This window comes from Haliotis asinina, chromosome 6 (genome assembly GCF_037392515.1).
Source record: "Haliotis asinina isolate JCU_RB_2024 chromosome 6, JCU_Hal_asi_v2, whole genome shotgun sequence".
Lineage (NCBI taxonomy): Eukaryota > Metazoa > Mollusca > Gastropoda > Lepetellida > Haliotidae > Haliotis > Haliotis asinina.
The window spans coordinates 47,920,546-47,939,748 of NC_090285.1; the positions used below are offsets into that span (position 1 = coordinate 47,920,546).

The 19,203-nt window shown below is 41.7% G+C and overlaps 1 protein-coding gene and 1 long non-coding RNA gene across 2 annotated transcripts in view; one reads left to right on the forward strand and one right to left on the reverse strand.

The window, feature by feature from the left end:
- The window catches only part of LOC137286679 (uncharacterized), a 178,027-nt gene that overhangs the window by 68,845 nt on the left and 89,979 nt on the right, over nucleotides 1-19,203 (forward strand). The window lies entirely within an intron of this gene.
- The window catches only part of LOC137288141 (tyrosine 3-monooxygenase-like), a 48,320-nt gene continuing 40,982 nt past the window's right edge, over nucleotides 11,866-19,203 (reverse strand). The window contains exons 10-11 of the mRNA XM_067820551.1: nucleotides 17,906-18,135; nucleotides 11,866-12,274 (exon numbers count right to left, since the gene is read on the reverse strand). Coding sequence (XP_067676652.1) covers nucleotides 12,097-12,274; nucleotides 17,906-18,135 — 408 coding nt within the window. The 3' untranslated portion in view covers nucleotides 11,866-12,096. The remainder of the gene's footprint in view (nucleotides 12,275-17,905; nucleotides 18,136-19,203) is intronic.

The window sequence follows — 19,203 nt, forward strand, 5'->3', positions numbered from 1 at the left end:
GATCTGCGGACGACGTGCGAGGCGTTGGCCGATGTAATCCCACAAGTGTTCGATGGGTGACAAATCTGGTGAATGTTGTTGTTAGCCAGATACTGTATCGAAACACGTGCAGTGTGGGCTCGTGCATTGTCATGTTGAAATGTGTGCAGATCTTGATGCTGGTGAAAGAAGGGAACGACGTTGTTCTGAAGAATGTTGTCACGGTAGTAAACGGCATTCACTCTGCCACGACAAACAATCAGAGCGGTTCTGTGGTGATAACTTATCCCTCCCCACACCATAATGCTGCCTTCACCCCACCGATCGGTTTGCACAACACAATCCTGATGATAACGTTCACCCCGTCGACGCCATACCCGTAGACGCCCGTCAGCATTTCGCAAGTGAAAACGCGACTCGTCGGAGAACACCACACCATGCCAACGTCGTAACAACCACACACGATGCTGTTCAGCCCATTGTCGGCGTTCACGGCGATGCCTGTCAGTCAGGATGGGTCCAACGTAAGGGCGTCGACAACGTAACCCTGCCGCACGGAGACGGCGTCGGACGGTGGAAGCGCTGATCAAACCACTTCGACCCTGGACAGCGTTGGCGGTTCTGGCAGCGGGCAAGGTTCGATCCCGAATATGGCGCCGTACAATGTCTCGATCTTGACGAGGGGTGGTAACACGTGCCTGACCTGGGCGTTGCCGGTCCCTGCTGGTTCCTGTTTGTTGGTATCTGTTAGCAAGCCTCAGAATGGTCGAATGATGACACCCAAATCGTCGTGCAATGTTTCTGCTTGAAGCGCCGACCTGCAACATACTCAAGGCCTGTTCTCGTTCCTCTGGTGACAATCTTGGCATGGCGAAAAAACTTTACTTACGAAAGTACTGCGAAAATGAGAACGGTTTTGTGCCGAAGGTCATTTATACCCCTGAACAGCATGCTTTCTGCATGCAATTTGTGCCCTTCGTGTGTGATGTGCATGAATTTTGTTGTTTTCATGTGATGTGTTCGATGATGTGTTCGAACGATCCGTTTTTTACTGTAGAGCGTTATTTACGATCTAGTGTGTTATTATAAAAATTCCCACCATTAATTTTCCATTTCCAAAAGATTCTATTGCCTTATTTCAAAATTTACAGGTGGTGCGTTTTCAATGATGTTCAGTATATTTCTCAGTCCATTTGGTCTTTCTTTGGCCCACTCTGTCCTTCCTTAGTCCCCACACATTCTCAACAAGATAAAGATCTGGGTTGTAGCTATGCCAGCCTAAAACTGGAACAGTTTCGTCCGACAACCACTGTTTTGTGTAGCTCGTGGTGTGTTTTGGGTCGTTGTGATACTGGAAATTATCATCCAGTATATTCACACAATGCTCGGGCCTTTGGAGGGAAGGTGATCATTTACGAGGTCAACATATCGTTCCTTAGTCAAATGTCCACTGAAAATACACAACGGCGTCTCTCCACATGATGGTCTGACATTTGACATTTCGAGCTATGTTTTGGGCGGTGCAAGACAGGTTCCATGGTCAAAATCTTGTGTCCAAATTTACACACATACTCCTGGTCCAAATGTAGAGATATCATGAAAATCAGGCAATATGATACACCCAGCCTTACCACCCATACTGCATATCTTGACCATGTTGAACACCAGTGCTTGTCACCACACATTACACAATGTGATCAATTCCCAAGCAGTTTGTTTATAAAGATGTGGACACTGTTTCAACAGTGGACTGAACCCAGTTAGTTTTTAGTAACCTGATACCTCCTGTAGCTAGTTCCACATCAACAAGAATTTTTGGAGGGTGGGAGGTGTCATACCAATTACTGAATAAGGCATCTACTGCTGCTTAGAGATCCTAAAAGATAGGGACTTTTCTAGCATTTGGCCTAGGACTAACACAGTTTGGAAATAAAGACAGAACTTTCATCAGAAAAGGAAATATTACCCCACTCTTGATTTCCATGGGCCCCACACCAGCATAAACGTTTTTCTTTTTGTGCATCTTTAATCTGCGGTGAGGGAATTCCGCGATTTTTCAACCAGATAAGTCTTCGTAATTCTTGTCTAAGGGTTTCATTACATATCTGAGGACTTCTAAATTTTCTTAAAAGTTCTCTATGCTGTAGACAGAGGAATGTGATGTCTACCACCTAACGCTTTTCATTTGTCACAACCCCGTCAAAATCATCTAGAACCAGCTTTCTTTTCTCTTCTGCAATCAAATCTGGCATGTCAAGAACAATAAGCCCTCTGCTACATCAGGGGACAAAACTCTTGATGTAATTGGTTCATTCTTGAGCCCACAGGAGTTGCCTCCCATCTTGTGTACCTTACTCTACAACGTAACACCTATTTTCAATTCTGTTATCTGTATAAAGAAACAAAGCAAAATAATTTCTGGGAAAACTGTAAATATTAGTACTCCGACTTTATCATGTCGGCCCCAGTGGTCGCCTGTTACTACAAAATGTGTTGATGAAGATCAAATCTAACCCGGATCTTCACGAGGACAAACAAATCGTTCTTACCATTGTGCCCTGTAGCTGAACCAGCGGCATTTCCTTTCATTCCTATCATTTTTTTCTCCAGAGGATTTTGAAGTAAAGAAGATATGAATATATGTATATGAAATGTTAAGTTGGAAATTATGTTTAATAACATTCCATATAATATGACAACTACATGAAGTGTCAGTGAGGTTGGTTTTACTCCACTTCTAGCAATATTCCAGCAATATCATGGAGGCGGTCACCAGAAATGGGCTTCACACATTGTACCATGTGGGGAATCAAACCTGGGTCTTCGACGTGACGGGCGAACGTATATCCTAAAGAACTGGGAGATTTGTTGAAATAAGTGCAAAAGCAAATGCCACAGAATCGCTTGGTTTTCAATAACGGATCCTTATAAAGTCTAATCCGATGTCTGCTCTTTAAAGCAGCACTCAGCAATATTCCAGCTTTATTGGCATCACGATCATCGATCTCCTAAAATTGGGGTTCGATAGTGCGTTGACGACGTCAGTGAGTCTGATCACCCGATTCCATTACGACAAGCATGGGTTGCTGACGACCAATTCTAACCCATATCGTGTCATGTTATCCAAAATTGATACACTGGTATACAGTTATGTCTTATGTCTTATTGTCTGTGGGGCTGTGGGGCAGCCGAGTGGTTACAGCGTCCGTTCGTCACGCCAAGGAAACGGGTTCGATTCCCGACATGGGAACAGTGTGTGAAGTCCATGCCTGGTGTACTACAGGCAGTGTGTGCTATATTTAGATTAAGAGCTCTGGAAGGCGCTACAAAGTGCTACAGACGCATGGGCGTAGTATTACCCACAATTTTATTGAATGAGTGATTTTAGCAATATCACGGCACCAGAAATGGACTTCACATTTGTACACAAGTATGGAATCGAACTCGGATCTTCGGCGTGATGATGGAACGCTTTAACCAGTAGACTACCCCACTGCCCCTTAAAATATCATTGAAACTTCCAGAACAGGTACGCTATATTTAAAGCGTCGTTTTGCCTCGGTCATCCCATGTAACTAGATGACCGTCACTAGAACACCATCAGTTGTGTGGGGGTCACTTTTCACCCTGTGTACTCAACCTTGGACTATTTTGGAAACTTGACCATTGTTAAAGAAAAGTGAATATTATCAACACTGTCTTTATTACTACAATCACTGACCTTTTTGTTATTCTATAAATTTGTGCTGTCATCGTGATGCCTTTGTAGTTGTTTATTTGTAACCTTAGTTGTTACTTTTATCTCATACATTTGATGTTTGTTGGTTTTACACCGAGTACGAGCGGGATGCAATTTGAATACCTCATAAAATTATACCTCAGGGGAATCGGATTAATTTTTTATTGCTCAATAGTGCTTGAAAAAATCACTATGGTACTTAGTTTCGAGAAGTTTGTTATCCAACCATTCTACGGACCAGGGATAAGATTTTCGAAGCTCTTTTAGAGTTAAGGTAGTTAATGTTAATATGTGGCCATATTAGCACTAGGAGAACTTTGGAATTCTAGGTCCTGGGAGCCGCTGCACTAAGCGGCCTTAGCGCTATGATGATCCCATATCTTAACAAAGACTTACGACGGTCGTTGCGCTACGTTGGTTTTGTGCAAAGGCACCCAAGCATCTTTGCTCGAAGTTTAAGTCGAACTGGTCCAGTGTAACTATTATGAAATACCTAGGACTGATGTCAAAGTAATGTAGGTCAAGCGTGTGGTTGAGGAAGAAATTTTGGAAGTTCGTTTTACGGAGAGATTTCCTGTTAGTTATAGTTTCAACGTGAGCCTCAACAAAAGTCACAATGTGCAATGCAAGTAAAGAGATGGGTGCATCTCGCGCACTGCGTACATTACTTCACGTGACATATGAGTAAAGAGTAACTTCCGGGTCTAAATAGAATGGACTGTCACGAACGTTTCATACCGATGAAGTAGGTCATTAGATCTGACTAATTGAACAGTCAGAATTAAAACAGATTTAACAGCTGAAATTTGTAGTTCAGGCTATCGCAGCTTCCATTTCTATCTCTTCGTTCAGTTAAAACACAAGCACAAAGCACATATGTTTCGAAATATAATACAACGGTAATCTTGAACTTTGCCCAACGGATTTCCGCTGTTAATTGCCAATTTGTATGCTGTTCACAATTCTGTTTATCATGAAGGAAAATACGCCTGACATACATTGCGCCTGATTCCGGACTGGAAGGACAATGTTCAATTCTTTTCGCCAGTATCGCTCCTTAATCCGGTTAAGTATAAAGGAGGCCACTGAACGATTTCTTAAGGCTGTCGCAATGAAATGAATTTACTTCTACATTTCTGTTGTATTAATATTTCAGAATATATGGCGACGATACCAATAGCCCGACAATGCATAACTCTTGACGCGAGTGAGTTTGGTTTTAAACCGCAATATAACGGAGGGAGACACCAGAAACGGGCTTCACACATTGTACCCATGTGGGGAATGGAACCTGTACCTTCGGCGTGACGAGCAAACGCCTTAACCACTACGCTACTTCACTGCCCCTAAAAATATAAAACAAAAAGGATTAGGAGTATATCATATGACAAATCGCCATAATTTTCGATTCCTCTGAGTTTAAGTTGGATGTAAAGAATGTGAAAGCATCTCTCTTTTTAAAAGAAAAACGAATCTACTTACAAGGTATATTGTATTACGTAATTACTATGATAAGATAGCTTACATATTTATTGATAGAGGCAGTAAGACTGATTTTTTTACGATTCCGACAGACATTGAATTTATTAGATTCTTTATATGTTTGGGCTTCTGTTGTAAGACACTCCATCGATATTGATTAATATCATTAAAATTTATCATTCACGTGAACCCGTATGTGATATTCACTCATTAGTATTTGAGAAAGTCCCGACTATGAGAGGTCATGGCGTGTCGCAACCCCAATGAACTGTTTCCTCTTTCAATATTAGTCAGAAAAGTGAACCGTTTTCAAGAAATGCAACCGAATGTCGACGCTTACTGCATTCTGTAATAAAACAGGGACATATATCTCCTGAAACATATTCACAAAAATGTTCCAATATAACGTGATTGTCGGGATTTGGATAGGCATTTTACACCTCTTTGGGGAATGTGTTTACAACGTCACAGCGGGGGACACATGACACGGCATCACATATTGTACCAATAAGGAGAATCGAAGTAGGGTTTACTATGTTACGGACAAGCACTTTCACCATAAGGCCCATCCACTGTGCCGAGGGGTGGTGGAGTAGCCTAGTGGTTAAAGCGTTCGCTAGTCACGCCGAAGACCCGGGTTCGATTCCCCACATGGGTACAATGTGTGAGGCCCATTTTCTGGTGTCCCCCGCCGTGATATTGCTGGAATATTGCTACAATCGACGTAAAACAAAACTCACTCACTCACTTACTCCACTGTGCCGATGGTTATCGTGAACGAACACCAATGGTTGAATGAGTGTGCGTGTGCGCGCGCGCGTGTAAATGTGCGTGCGTGCGTCGGTACGGGGAGAGGGGTTGTCGAGATGCGGGGATTTGGGTAACTGGTTGACTGTGGTTCGTGGTGTCCCAACAGAATTGCTATGTATACTGTGTACGTGTTAACGATGCGACCAAGCCATGGAGTAGGATAGGCTCCGGATCCTGGCACGTTTATGGGGAAACAACTCCTCACACAATTATATGCGACTGAACCACTATCGTCGTCGTAAAGCATTGGAGGAGCGTCAGGTTAATACTCGCGCTACAGCTGGGGCTCTTTCAACAATGGTGCCTTAAAAAAATAAAACATATCCAAGCTTAATATTTCTTTTATATTAGAGCTAATGTTATAACTACATGAGTATCACATTTCATCAGCAACGGGTTAGATCGCTCCTCGACGTAACCCCTACAAATGTCAACGTGCAATCAATATTATACAGTGGATACTGAGGGAGCAATTATATAAATTATTCTAAACACAAAGTAGCAGTTTGGTACATAGATATTGCTTATAACACGCATAAATGTATCACATATGCTGCTGGTATGATGATATATACAATATAGCAAAGCGCTGTATCTCTCTGAGTACATAACACTGACATATATCACATGTTTATGGCACAATTAGCTGTCAAATTCACAGGCCCTCGTGGCATTGCGAGGATTAAATACATTTTTAAAAAAAATAAAATAATCTAAATAAATATTGAGATGATCCCCGACTTGAAACGCTTCACAGTATAATATATAACGCTTAACAGTACAGATATATTGCACTGTGAAGCGTTTCAAGTTGGGTATCATCTAAAGTTTTTATATATTTAAAGAAAATCTTTAATCCTCGCTATGACACGAGGGCCTTTGGTCAAATCCTGGGCCTAGACTTTCGAAGCTCTCTTAGCGCTAAGATAGTCGTAAGTTAATGTTAATGTATGGCACTTAGGACTGTCTTAGCGCTACATGAGCTTCGAAAATCTGGACCCTGGCTCTGTACTGTTCTACCGATACATACATGATTCCTCTTAGTTCTGTTAAACATGGCGTAGATAACAATAGAGCCAAAAAAACAACTCGACACTTATGATTTGTTGTATTATGAGCCAATGCATAAAAAAGTCACATCGTTCCCTGAATCCCAGTCGACAAAAGATTTGTAGTGCTACGACATTAGGAAACCTATTATAAACTATAGACGACAGGCCGTAACGTTATGAAAGCTTCTAGGATCGGGGATGATTGTGTTTAGTTTTACGCCGCACTCAGCAAGCTATATGGCGGCGGTCTGTAAATAATCAAGTGCTCTGTAGATAATCGAGCCTCGAGCAGACAATCCAGTGATCAACAACATCGGCATTGATCTACGCAATTGGGATACGATGACGCGTGTCAGCAAAGACAACGCGACTGACTACCCGTTCCCGTTAGTCGCCTCCTACGACAAGGATGGGTTACTGAAGATCAGTTCTAACCCGAATCTTCACAGGTGACAGAACCTGACCAACTTGACTCTTATCCTGTATTGTATCAAGCCGTGAAGGTCCCGGGTTAGAATAGGCCTTCAGCAACCCATGCTTGCCATAAAAGGCGACTATGCTTGTCGTAGGAGGCGACTAACGGGATCGGGTGGTCAGACTCGCTGACTTGGTTGACACATGTCATCGGTTCCCAGTCGCGCTGATCGATGCTCATGTTGTTGGTCACTGGATTGTCTGGTCCAGACTCGATTATTTACAGACCGCCGCCATATAGCTGGGATATTGCTTAGTGCGGCGTAAAACTAAACTCATTCACTCACTGTATTGTATCAGGAAGCCAAAGCATAGCAAGGACCTGAGCTGCAGACAATCATCGTACGAAGTATGACCTCCTTAAAGTTGTTGTTTTCTCAGCTGTATGACGGCGTCCCGTAAGTACTCAAGTGGTTGACATCATGAACATCAATCCACTAAATTGGATTCGATGGCATGTATTAACCAAGCAAGGGAGTCTGTACCCAGTGTTATTGAAAACTGACTGGCAATTTGAGATATACATCATTTGATTTACAGTCACAAATTGGAGGGTTTTGAACACGTTTTTGACATTTTCTGCTACTGCCGTCTAACACAAGCTTTGTCTCCAATCACTAAATGGTTTGGGAATTAATAACAATTATAATAACAAGGTATGACAGTTTCAATTTAACTTGGGGAATCCAAAGATTAATTCAACTTCATATTCCATAAGAACTGTGCGAATCGCCCAGATCGTAGACGTAAAAGAGCCATCAATATATGTTGGGGAGTAACAAGCAGAGCAATACATAGCTATGATTTCACAACTAATAACTCGCATCATGTACTAAACTGACGAGCAAAAGAAAGTGTTATTTCCAATAACATAAAAATAGTAAAACATTTTGAGGAATTGGATAATGGATGTTGAAGCACATCACTATACACGCGTTTTATCAAAAAAATGTCATTGTGACATTAAACCGTGACGTTGCGATATGACCACTGCTGATGGTTCCTACGATTCTGAAAGGTCAAGGCCATTCCACACAGAGGTCGGCAGGCCCGTATGCCAGCAGCACGAAGTCACTGTGAGTCGGCTCATGTGATGACCCAATGATGTGGCTGCTGATGACTTCACCGTCAACATGCGGTCGAGTAGGTGAATATTACGCAGATAGCGATCCTTTTGGGGTGTTGAGACTCTTGGACGTCCATTTGTCAGTCGATCACATGATTGGCCAATGCGGTTTTAAAACAGTCGAATTATCTTGTCTGGTCCATCCCAATATCCTTGCAAACGGCTGTTGGAAGCACACATTTGTGACATTCCCGTGGCCCGTTCTCCTTGCGCCGACGTCAATCTTGGCATATTTTCGTGAGATTTTTGTCAAGTGACCGGACAGTCTTCACGACAAACAAGTGCAGTGGTCGTACATGGGACAATAATTAGAATTTTGCAAAAAATCGTACAAAACACGTAAATGATTTTGGCTGCATTTTGCCAAATTGGCACATGACAGTTGCGTTCTGTGTAATCAGTGTGCTTCATTACTTTTACTAGTTAGAGCACAAATTTGGGAGTGCAGCAACAGTTACATTTGTGTAGTTTCTTTTACTCGTCAATTTAGATATAATCGAACGCACAAGGAAACAGCACTCTTACATGTTTACGGGAAGTTGTCAGTTCCAACAAGACTGCATTACAACACCCATGAAATAACATTTTCATTTCACATAAGGATGAAAACGACAACATCCTTCACTGTAGGCAATGAACAGTAATAGTACACTACCCGTATCAGTTTCTAACGGACAGCATTCGTGAACATTCCTGTTGTATCGAAGCAAACAAAGCGGTGAGTCCATTCGTATCTACTCCATTCGTAACTACTCGTGTCATTCCGGCAAATCTAAGTCACGGGAAGAGGCGAATAATTACGAATGACGGCAACTCGTGGTTCTCGTAGACTGGTTCCTACACCTCCGTTTCACGTACGCTCCTGCATAACGGACGTAGAAGCGATTTGTTGGTTCTCGTTGTGTTGTGACAGGTTTCATTTCTGGGCAGAAGTTCTGAGATAAGTATTTGAACTATTTCCAAACAGTACAGAAAGTGACAGGGATTCGATTCCACGTGTCTGAACTACATCGCCAGCACAAAACGTCAGCGATCTAACCCACTCGGCCTCCACAAAAAATGAAAGTCTGTGAGTCAAGACCACAGATTTTGCATACCATTCTGATAAGTGTAAATTGACACAACTCCTGCAACGGAAACTCTAACATGACAGCAATAAAATCACTTCCTAAATCACGTATATACATCTGACTGGAGACGAGGTCATAATTAATCACGTGACTTAAATTGCCAATGTGTTTGTCAGAAACAAACAGTTCGTCGCCGCTGGCTCCTTTCCCGTAACTTAGACCTAGGACGTATTATTTTCAGCAATACAAGCCTCTGTGGATAGGGTAATGTGTGACGTATCAAAACGTCGTACAATATACAATATACAATAATAGAACTTGCCCAGGTTGAGGTTTTTAATAAAGATAGAGTCATGAAACCGATTCAAATTCACACGCGTGCGTTTGCTCTCATAGCGAATCTCGAATTTCCAAATGAATGTTTTATTTGACGAGGCCTCGCTTTTGAAATTTTACGAGCGCGTAGGTACTGAAGCCATAAATAGTTAAGAGTCTTAAGACAATAACATATTAACATCCTTAAGCACTGCTATCACATTTCCCTTCACCAGGGACATTTATTCCAAACATCAATGTTTCCTTTCACTCTCGACACAGATTCGACAGCATGCTCGAAACTTATCACTGATCTCTGTACTCAACTATGAACACAAGCCACGCCGCAATAATTCAGAGTTACCCGCCTTTGTCTCGCACGAAAATTCCGGACAAAATGGACCTGTCACCAAAATACAGCTGAAGCGGGAGAAACCGTAAAACAAATATTCATGCCAATATACTAATTCTCAATGTGTCCATATGCTTGGTTTAACTGTATTCAACAATGTAACTGTATACACTTACGTATAGTACACACGAATAAAGACACAACAACTGACGAAACAAACGTCACATAGACAATGTATGAAGGTTCATGTGGGGCCAACAGTTTCGCCTCAATATCACTCAATAATATCACGCCTCCTCGCAGTCGGAGAAAACAATCAGAGTCATGCGGCAAGAAATACATCAGTGTGACCTCCGGTCCTACAAAACAATATTACTATTACCCATTACACTTCAACCCTTCTAATGCAGACAGTACAACGTCAGAGGAATGGCCACATTTTCTGATTAACGCCACAGGGACTTATATCACTCAGAAACAGCGCTATAAAGACATATATATGTATAGACCCTACCCTAGTACTATATAAAAGGAAAGGGATGTAACGAAGAAACCACCCCCTGTTCGGTCAATGTTACATGTCACTGCGCAAACAGACTCGGGCCATCCGATTGGCCACTGCCACTGTATATTTTATTTCCCACCAATCGGATGGCCCGAGTCTGTTTGCGCGGATCTGCTCAGTTCAATGAATGTCAAGGTCACTTATGGCCGACAAGTGAGTAGGTTTGCCAGCGATTTTGGTGAAAATGTCAGCTTACTGTCGAGAAAATGAGATGTAGATGTTGCAATAAGTTTTCCGACCCACGGAATGCCGCAGCCAATCGAATCCAGCCCAGCGCTGGTGCTGTCAACGTGTCTGGAATTAATAAACTAATTTAAAACGTGAGTTTTCACCGTATTTGGTGATCCATGATTTTGGCGTGAAATTGCGGAGGTATCTGTTTGCGACGGTTCGTGGCGTATAACTTTTGAAATAATGATCCGATTGTGACCATTTATGGGTCGTTGTGTAGGGGAATCATCTGGCGTTCGATCCGTTGTCCTCGACGTTACCTTAAAAATATTTTACGCGGTGACATGTAACATTGATCGAACAGGGGGTGGTTTCTTCGTTACATCCCTTTCCTTTTATATAGTACTAGGGTAGGGTCTATACACATATATGTCTTTCGAGCGCTGTTTCTAAGCGATACAAGTCACTGTGATTAACGCCCTAGATATGGCATCGTATCAGAGTATGAAATAAAGCCTGTCCGACAGCCCGTAACCTGGTAACGTTCGGTCTGGGCAGGCATATTTTGGAAGTTTTTGTTCAACTTTACCATTTGAATTGACAAAAAATTTCAATTTCAGGATGGCTATTTTCCCAGCTTATTTCATACAGAGATAATATACCATTGTTTGTATAAATATTCTAATAAAGGTCGCTCGGACATCACGATGTCCAGACTATGTAGGTTTCACTATATATAAACACAAGCAGACAAAATGGCGGAGCGATACTTGTGTGAAGTCAGATATGTCTGGGAAAGGTATCTTGCCCCTACGCCTGTCTAGAATATGGACTACAGTCAACTCAACATATTCTTGATATACATAACCTTTCCATGTTATAAATGTTATAACTGATATACGCTACGTGAACATGGTTGGCATAGCATTGTTCAACAACACACCCATACAGGGCCTCATATCTAAGAGTCGAGACTGAATGCCTGTATTTTGTCTATGGCATGCTGTAAGTTCTCCAGCTGACCCTTAAGGTTCCTGGCCACGGAGTGCAACACTCCCTTGGTGTTGAGCAGCTGTACGGACTGGGTGTAGGGGTCGTACTGCACTTCGTATGGACGTTTGATCTGAGATGCAAAATTCCTGCAAGAAAAAGAATAAAAATGTCGATTGTGCCAACATGTCATTCTTTGATATCTGTGAAATTTAATTGATGGACTGATTGTGTGTAGGGGTCGTACTACAAATTGTATGACCGTTTGATCCGAGATGCAAACGTCCTGTAAAAATAATGTGCCTATGTGTTATTCTTTCATGGATGTGGGGCGGTGGGGTAGCCTAGTGGTTCTAGCGTTCGCTCGTCACGCCGAAGACCCGGGTTCACTTCCCCACACAATGTGTGAAGTCCATTTTCTGGTGTTCCCCGCCGTGATGTTGCTGGAATATTGGTAAAAGCGGCGTAAAACTAAACTCACTCACTCATAGATGTGAAATAGATTTCATTGCTAGACTGGCTGAATCTAATATATTACTGCTGCGCTTCGTATGGAAGCTTGATCTGAGATGCAAGGAATTAAACAAAAGTGTTGACTGTATGACTATGTCAGTCTGGCTACACATATCTAATTCTCAAAAATCCAGAAAATGTGGTCGCATTTCGAATAAAGGGACATGTTAAACAGCACGGGGAAAGAATGACGTGAGATCAGAATTGTGTCTAAGTAAGAGAAGCGCCGTAAAATCTCTACCTGTGGATTATAACAGTCGAATTTATTCCCGACATATGAGACAGTGTTTGTGACCACTGGTAAGCCCGACATTAGACAGTACAGGTGTGTGGTGTTGAATTCAAATGGGTGCAGTCATTTATGAAATCAATCTCTTCTAGTACCTCACTAAGTGAAGCAACAAACGCGCGATGCTCATCACGAATCCCAGCAGCATGTGCATTCTGGGAGGCATTACACGGAGTGTTGATAAGAACGCCACGTGCCGCTCTGCATAATTTCCCCATTATAAACCAGGGTCAAGTTCCTCAAAGCGATTCTTGCCTTAAGATCACCGTAGCTACCATTCCTTAACAGTGACTCTACGTCTGTAGCGCTACAATAGCTTTGAGGAATGGGACCCAGGTATACAGATCACGTGTTTAGGTCCAGAAAGTGTAATCCCAAATACAACAAATAATGTTACGTTTGACCACTTTCTTAATGGCATTGTGTAATCATCACTCGAAGGAGGGATCCCTCCACTGTCAGTGGTCAACGCCAGGCAGGGCACACTTTCATATTGCAGGCAATAGTTTTCCAAGAGTCAGTGAATGAGTTTAGGTTAATGCTGCTTTTAGTAATATTCCGGCAATATCACGATGGAGAATGCCAGAAATAGGTTTCACACATTGTACCCATGTTGGGAATCGAACCCGGATCTTCGGCATGACGAGCGAACGCTTTAACCACCAGGCTACATCACCGTCCTAGTCTTTCTTGACCGACCAGTGCAGGCACCTGCCAAGCGCGACTCGCAGCCTAATGATGAGCGATCATGTGATTGCTGGGAGCAATAATTGTTCTATCAATAACACTATACAAGCCTTCATGACGTGGAAATGTGACCAATGAACACTCCCTGATAGGGACAGAATGCTTATGATAATCACACTGAACTGCATTTTTGCCTTTCTGTTCATCCTTTTCTGCAATGCTAAATCCAAAATGAAGCAACTCTAGCGTTCCTCGTGTTATCTACCTTCTCGCTGGTCTTCCTTTTCAGTTTAATGGAATTGTTTGTTTCCATAAAACTTCTATGCATTCAGTGACTAAGGGTATTTCATCGTATGTCATCGACATCACAAATCTTGAACTAACCGTTCTTAACACGCGACCTTTAGGTTGGGACTCTGTTGTAATGGCCAAGACAAAAAGAGCTACTGAATCGTGATGGTCAGTAATTAAGTCTTCTAGAACACGTAATGGAAAGCGTAAACGTGACTGTAACTATAAGCAAATGATTTGAAACACGACGTGCAACATCCTGAAATTTTCACAACATTGATCTTCATGTTTTCCGAAACATATCGTTTTACCAATGTGTCAGTGTGAGTAAACTTAGTCTCAGTGTTATTCGTTACATTCGACCACTGAGTCTACCAAACTCTAGCAGAAGGTCGCGCCAGGTAACCTTTCAGCGACCTATGACCGCCCAATCAAACGCGAGACAGTTAAGTAGTTTTAACCAATCAGACAACGACTACTATATAGGGATCGGAGGGACTTAGAAAGTATTCAGGTCACTGACACAGATCTCTCCACAAACAAAATTCGCACATAACACAGTTACTTGACCTGCCGTATGTACGCTTTGGGGTTTCTGTTGACATGGTTACCATTAGCTAATATTTCCGCAAGATGACATCCTTGAATATTGCCAAAAACACTATTTTCAGTGACTGTTTACTAAGAGTTGTGAGGGTTGTAACGTACGTGCGCCGTGTGGATCACCCGGAAGCGAGCGTTCGCTAAATAGCATTCGGAATAGTTCAGGTACGAACCTTTTCAAGATAAAAAGTTCATAAGGGATATGCTAATATCCACTTTCGCGATTTGATAAGCTGTGTTCTGATTGGTCAATCTCAAAAGTCACCTGACGCGACCTCCCATAAGGTTTTGTTAGACGCGTTAGTGGAGTGTAACGAGAAGTACTGAGGCTAAGTTTCCTTAGGCTGACCAATACTGCCTCTTCTTTCGTCCACATTAAATTTTCTCACAGAAAAGACGAACATTTTGTCCAATATATACTGGCAAATCTATAACAATCGATGCTTTCTCCTTTATCAAGCATGCTGATCAATGTAATTTCTGGATTCGATTCTCTGCACATCCGGGTTAGATCCGAGTTAGATCCGGGTTAGATCCGGGTCAGATCCGGGTTAGATCCGGGTTAGACTTGATCCATGCTTGACACAAGAAGGAAATAACAAGATTTGGTGGTCAGATTTTCTGACTTGGTTGACACGTGTCGTCGAATCCATGTTGGGTAGATCGATGTTCATACTATTGATCACTGGATTGCTTGGTCCAGACTGGATCATTTACAAACCGCCGCCGTATAGCTGGAATATTGATGGTAGAGCCGTAATACTAAACTCACACACTCGATTATCCAGCTGCAACATTAAAGGGACGTCAAACAACAAACCGAACCACCAACCTTCCCCAAACCCCACGCCCAAACCTCACCATTGTTTATCTCCAATGAGCGTAACTGACTGATTGTATAATGACCTACCCAAAGTGTACCAGTGCATAAAAACACAACTTCATTCACCCCTTTGTACAAGTGGGTAAATCCTTCCGGGGGGAGGTATTTTTCCCCTGGGAGCAAGATGGGGGAAAGATGCATTATATTAGGGACTTATACCAATATTATTTTGTAACGTTTATATATTTTTCTCCAAATCCAATCGTCAGTTTTGAATACGTTCTTCTTCCTGGCAGTTTGTGATTCATTTTTCCAGTTTTGGAAACAAAATCGGTTGATAAATGATTAAAACGACAAATGAAACGACATGCTTTATGAGCTTTACTTGTTCTTCAACTGTTTATTGAATTGAACTAACAATCATCCACTGGAGAAGATGCTTCAATGGCATGTGCGATTCATATAGATGTAAGTATTCGAATCGATATTCGTCCACAGAGATCTTAATTTTAATGACAAAAAAAGTAGCCAACAGCCATTAACTTTTCGCCGCTGACAATCAATTAATTCAGGAAGTGTTCTTTTAAAAAATCGAATCTTCATTTTTATGAGATTTTCGATTCAAGGTGATGTTTGGAATACTTTAGTATATATTGATTTCCATCAGCACATAACAAGGAGAGGCTTCTCCAAACAAAACGACCGAATGAAAGTCAGACGTAAATTTGAACAAAACTTCAGAAATATTTGCGGCAAAAGTGTTCTATTAAACCGCAGTTAAAATGATTTGATCATACTGACCCCTGTAGTTTAGACTTTGTGTTCAATTGATCATAAGAATAAACATACGCTTTGTTGGAAATTTGCAAATAACGATTCCACTGCAGTTCCGCAGTTGAGCTAAGAACTCGAGGGAGGTGCCTATACTCGCTCAATAAAGCATTGTGGCATATGGAAAGAGGTGTCGCTCGGTGGCATCCGATCGATTAGGAGTTGTCATAGGGGAGCCTTTATTATTTTTCAAACCAGCCCCCTTGTATCGAATCAACACGTCTCGAATACAGTCAAACCTTACGTTCTCTGGTATATACGTGCATCAGAAGTCGGCGATGGAGTATTTGTACTAGGAAATATTGAATATTGAACAGCGCTTTTATCGCTGTCTAATTTGGGATTTATGGCTTTCCGGAAACATGTATTTTCAATCAGGGTTGTTTCATGAACAGTGGACGACTGATTGTTACATTACTTGGGACGCAATATGTAAGCCGTCACTTAGCTGCCACTGTATGCATCAGAGAGAATGTGTATATTTTTTCTGAACGTTTCCTAGTTCGTAAAGACTGATAAGATGTCATTACTAAGTGCAAATGTCACAATGCATTTCAGCGTTCAGGGCATTGCAATTAACGTAAAATAAATGCAAATAATTATAAACGCATCTCAGTATGAAATACAGGGTAAAACACTAGGCATTCATGTTCTTGATTGCCTAAAATGATCCATTCAATCGATTGTAACTGGTTCATGATTCGAAGTTGGTTGAGTGACTGAGTCGCGGTAACGGCCTTTTAGAAATGCGTCTTTATCTCGATTCACCTCCAAAATCGATTTTTCATCTAAATGACATTGTTTTTGCATTGTGCAGGTAGGATATTGTTATGTGAACTATTTTAGAATAGCAGCTGCATAAAATAGAAGTCATTCAAACAGCAGTTGATTTGGAAGAACGAGAAAGATATAGATTATTTGAAGCAGTACATACACCATTGGTTCTGCCAGTTGTTCCAGAATTAGGAAAAGGTCCAGTTCATTGCTCAAGCTTAAAGTAGATGGGAATCATTTGCGAACGCTGAGTATCCAACCACGCATGACTCACGGTGTCAATTTCATCTCAGAGAAACAAGCACCGAGAAGGTTATCTTCAAAGCTAATGAATGATGAAAATCGACTCTGAAACAATCTGTGGCTGATAGAAAGGCCACTGGAACCCTCAGATCCTCATCATGTAGATCCGGTGACATTGGATCCTTAGGTTTCTTTGTTTGTTGTTGTCGGTAAATAACAGTCTGGACTACAGATCCACACTCACAACCAGTGATCAACAGTATGAACATCGACCTACGCAACTGGAATACGATGACATGTATCAACCAAGTCAGCGACCCTTACCACCTGATCCTGATATTCGCTTGATTACTGAAGATCAGTTCTAGCTCGGATCTTCACGGGTTTCCTTGCAAAAACAACCAGCGAGACTATAAATTTCACGTCCAAAATCAAATATGATACCCATATTAAAATTACATCACCATCGAATAATCATGTCATGTTTGTTTCAGTATATAAGCCTGCCTACACGGTTTAGAACCTCGGCTATAAAGAAAGCAAAGACACAACGGACATCGTGAAGCATCAGTAACAGTTTCAATTGTTGTATCGTTTGCTTTTGTTTTCAAATCAGACTATTGGCCTCATGGAGTCTTATGCAATGCTTCAACTCCACGGCTGCATGTCCGAGGTAGACAAAAACAGATGTTGGAACCATTTCGAAATAACAAAGAATCTACCAACCTCATCTTGTCCATCATGTCTTCGAACGACTCCACAACAACGTACAGAGGTTGAAGGTCCTCATCGTCATACTTCAACATGGACGTCTTGAAGGGGTCGAAGGGACGATGTTCCGGCACGTCACTGAGGGCGTGCTTCAGCTCCCCGTACGCCGACAACACCGCAGCACCACATGCTCGGATCTGACCTTGCTGCTTGCACAGCCCAAACTCCACAGTGAACCAGTATACCTGGAATAGTCAGAATTGTGACCCACTATACCTAGAATAGTAAAACCAGTGAAAAAGTATACCTGCTGTATTCAGAATTGTGACCCACTGTACCTAGAATAGTAAAAACAGTGACCCAGTATAGCTGCAGTATTCAGAATTGTGACCCACTGTACCTAGAATAGTAAAAACAGTGAACCAGTATAGCTGCAGTATTCAGAATTGTGACCTACTATACCTAGAATAGTAAAAACAGTGAACCAGTACACCTGGAGTATTCAGAATTGTGACCCACTATACCTAGAATAGTAAAACCAGTGAAAAAGTATACCTGCAGTATTCAGAATTGTGACCCACTATACCTAGAATAGTAAAACCAGTGAAAAAGTATACCTGCAGTATTCAGAATTGTGACCCACTGTACCTAGAATAGTAAAAACAGTGACCCAGTATAGCTGCAGTATTCAGAATTGTGACCCACTGTACCTAGAATAGTAAAAACAGTGAACCAGTATAGCTGCAGTATTCAGAATTGTGACCCACTATACCTAGAATAGTAAAACCAGTGAAAAAGTATACCTGCAGTATTCAGAATTGTGACCCACTGTACCTAGAATAGTAAAAACAGTGACCCAGTATAGCTGCAGTATTCAGAATTGTGACCCACTGTACCTAGAATAGTAAAAACAGTGACCCAGTATAGCTGCAGTATTCAGAATTGTGACCCACTGTACCTAGAATAGTAAAAACAGTGAACCAGTATAGCTGCAGTATTCAGAATTGTGACCTACTATACCTAGAATAGTAAAAACAGTGAACCAGTACACCTGGAATAGTCAGAATTGTGACCCACTATACCTAGAATAGTAAAAACAATGAACCAGTATACCTGGAGTATTCAGAATTGTGACCCACTATACGTAGAATAGTAAAAGCAGTGAACCAGTACACCTGGAATAGTAAGAATTGTGACCCACTATACCTAAAATAGTTAAAAAAGTGAACGAGAATACATGGAATTGTTAGCTCAGTTTAAAGCATTGGCCCAGTTTCTTAGGATAGTACGTATAGCGAATCAGCATCTCTTGA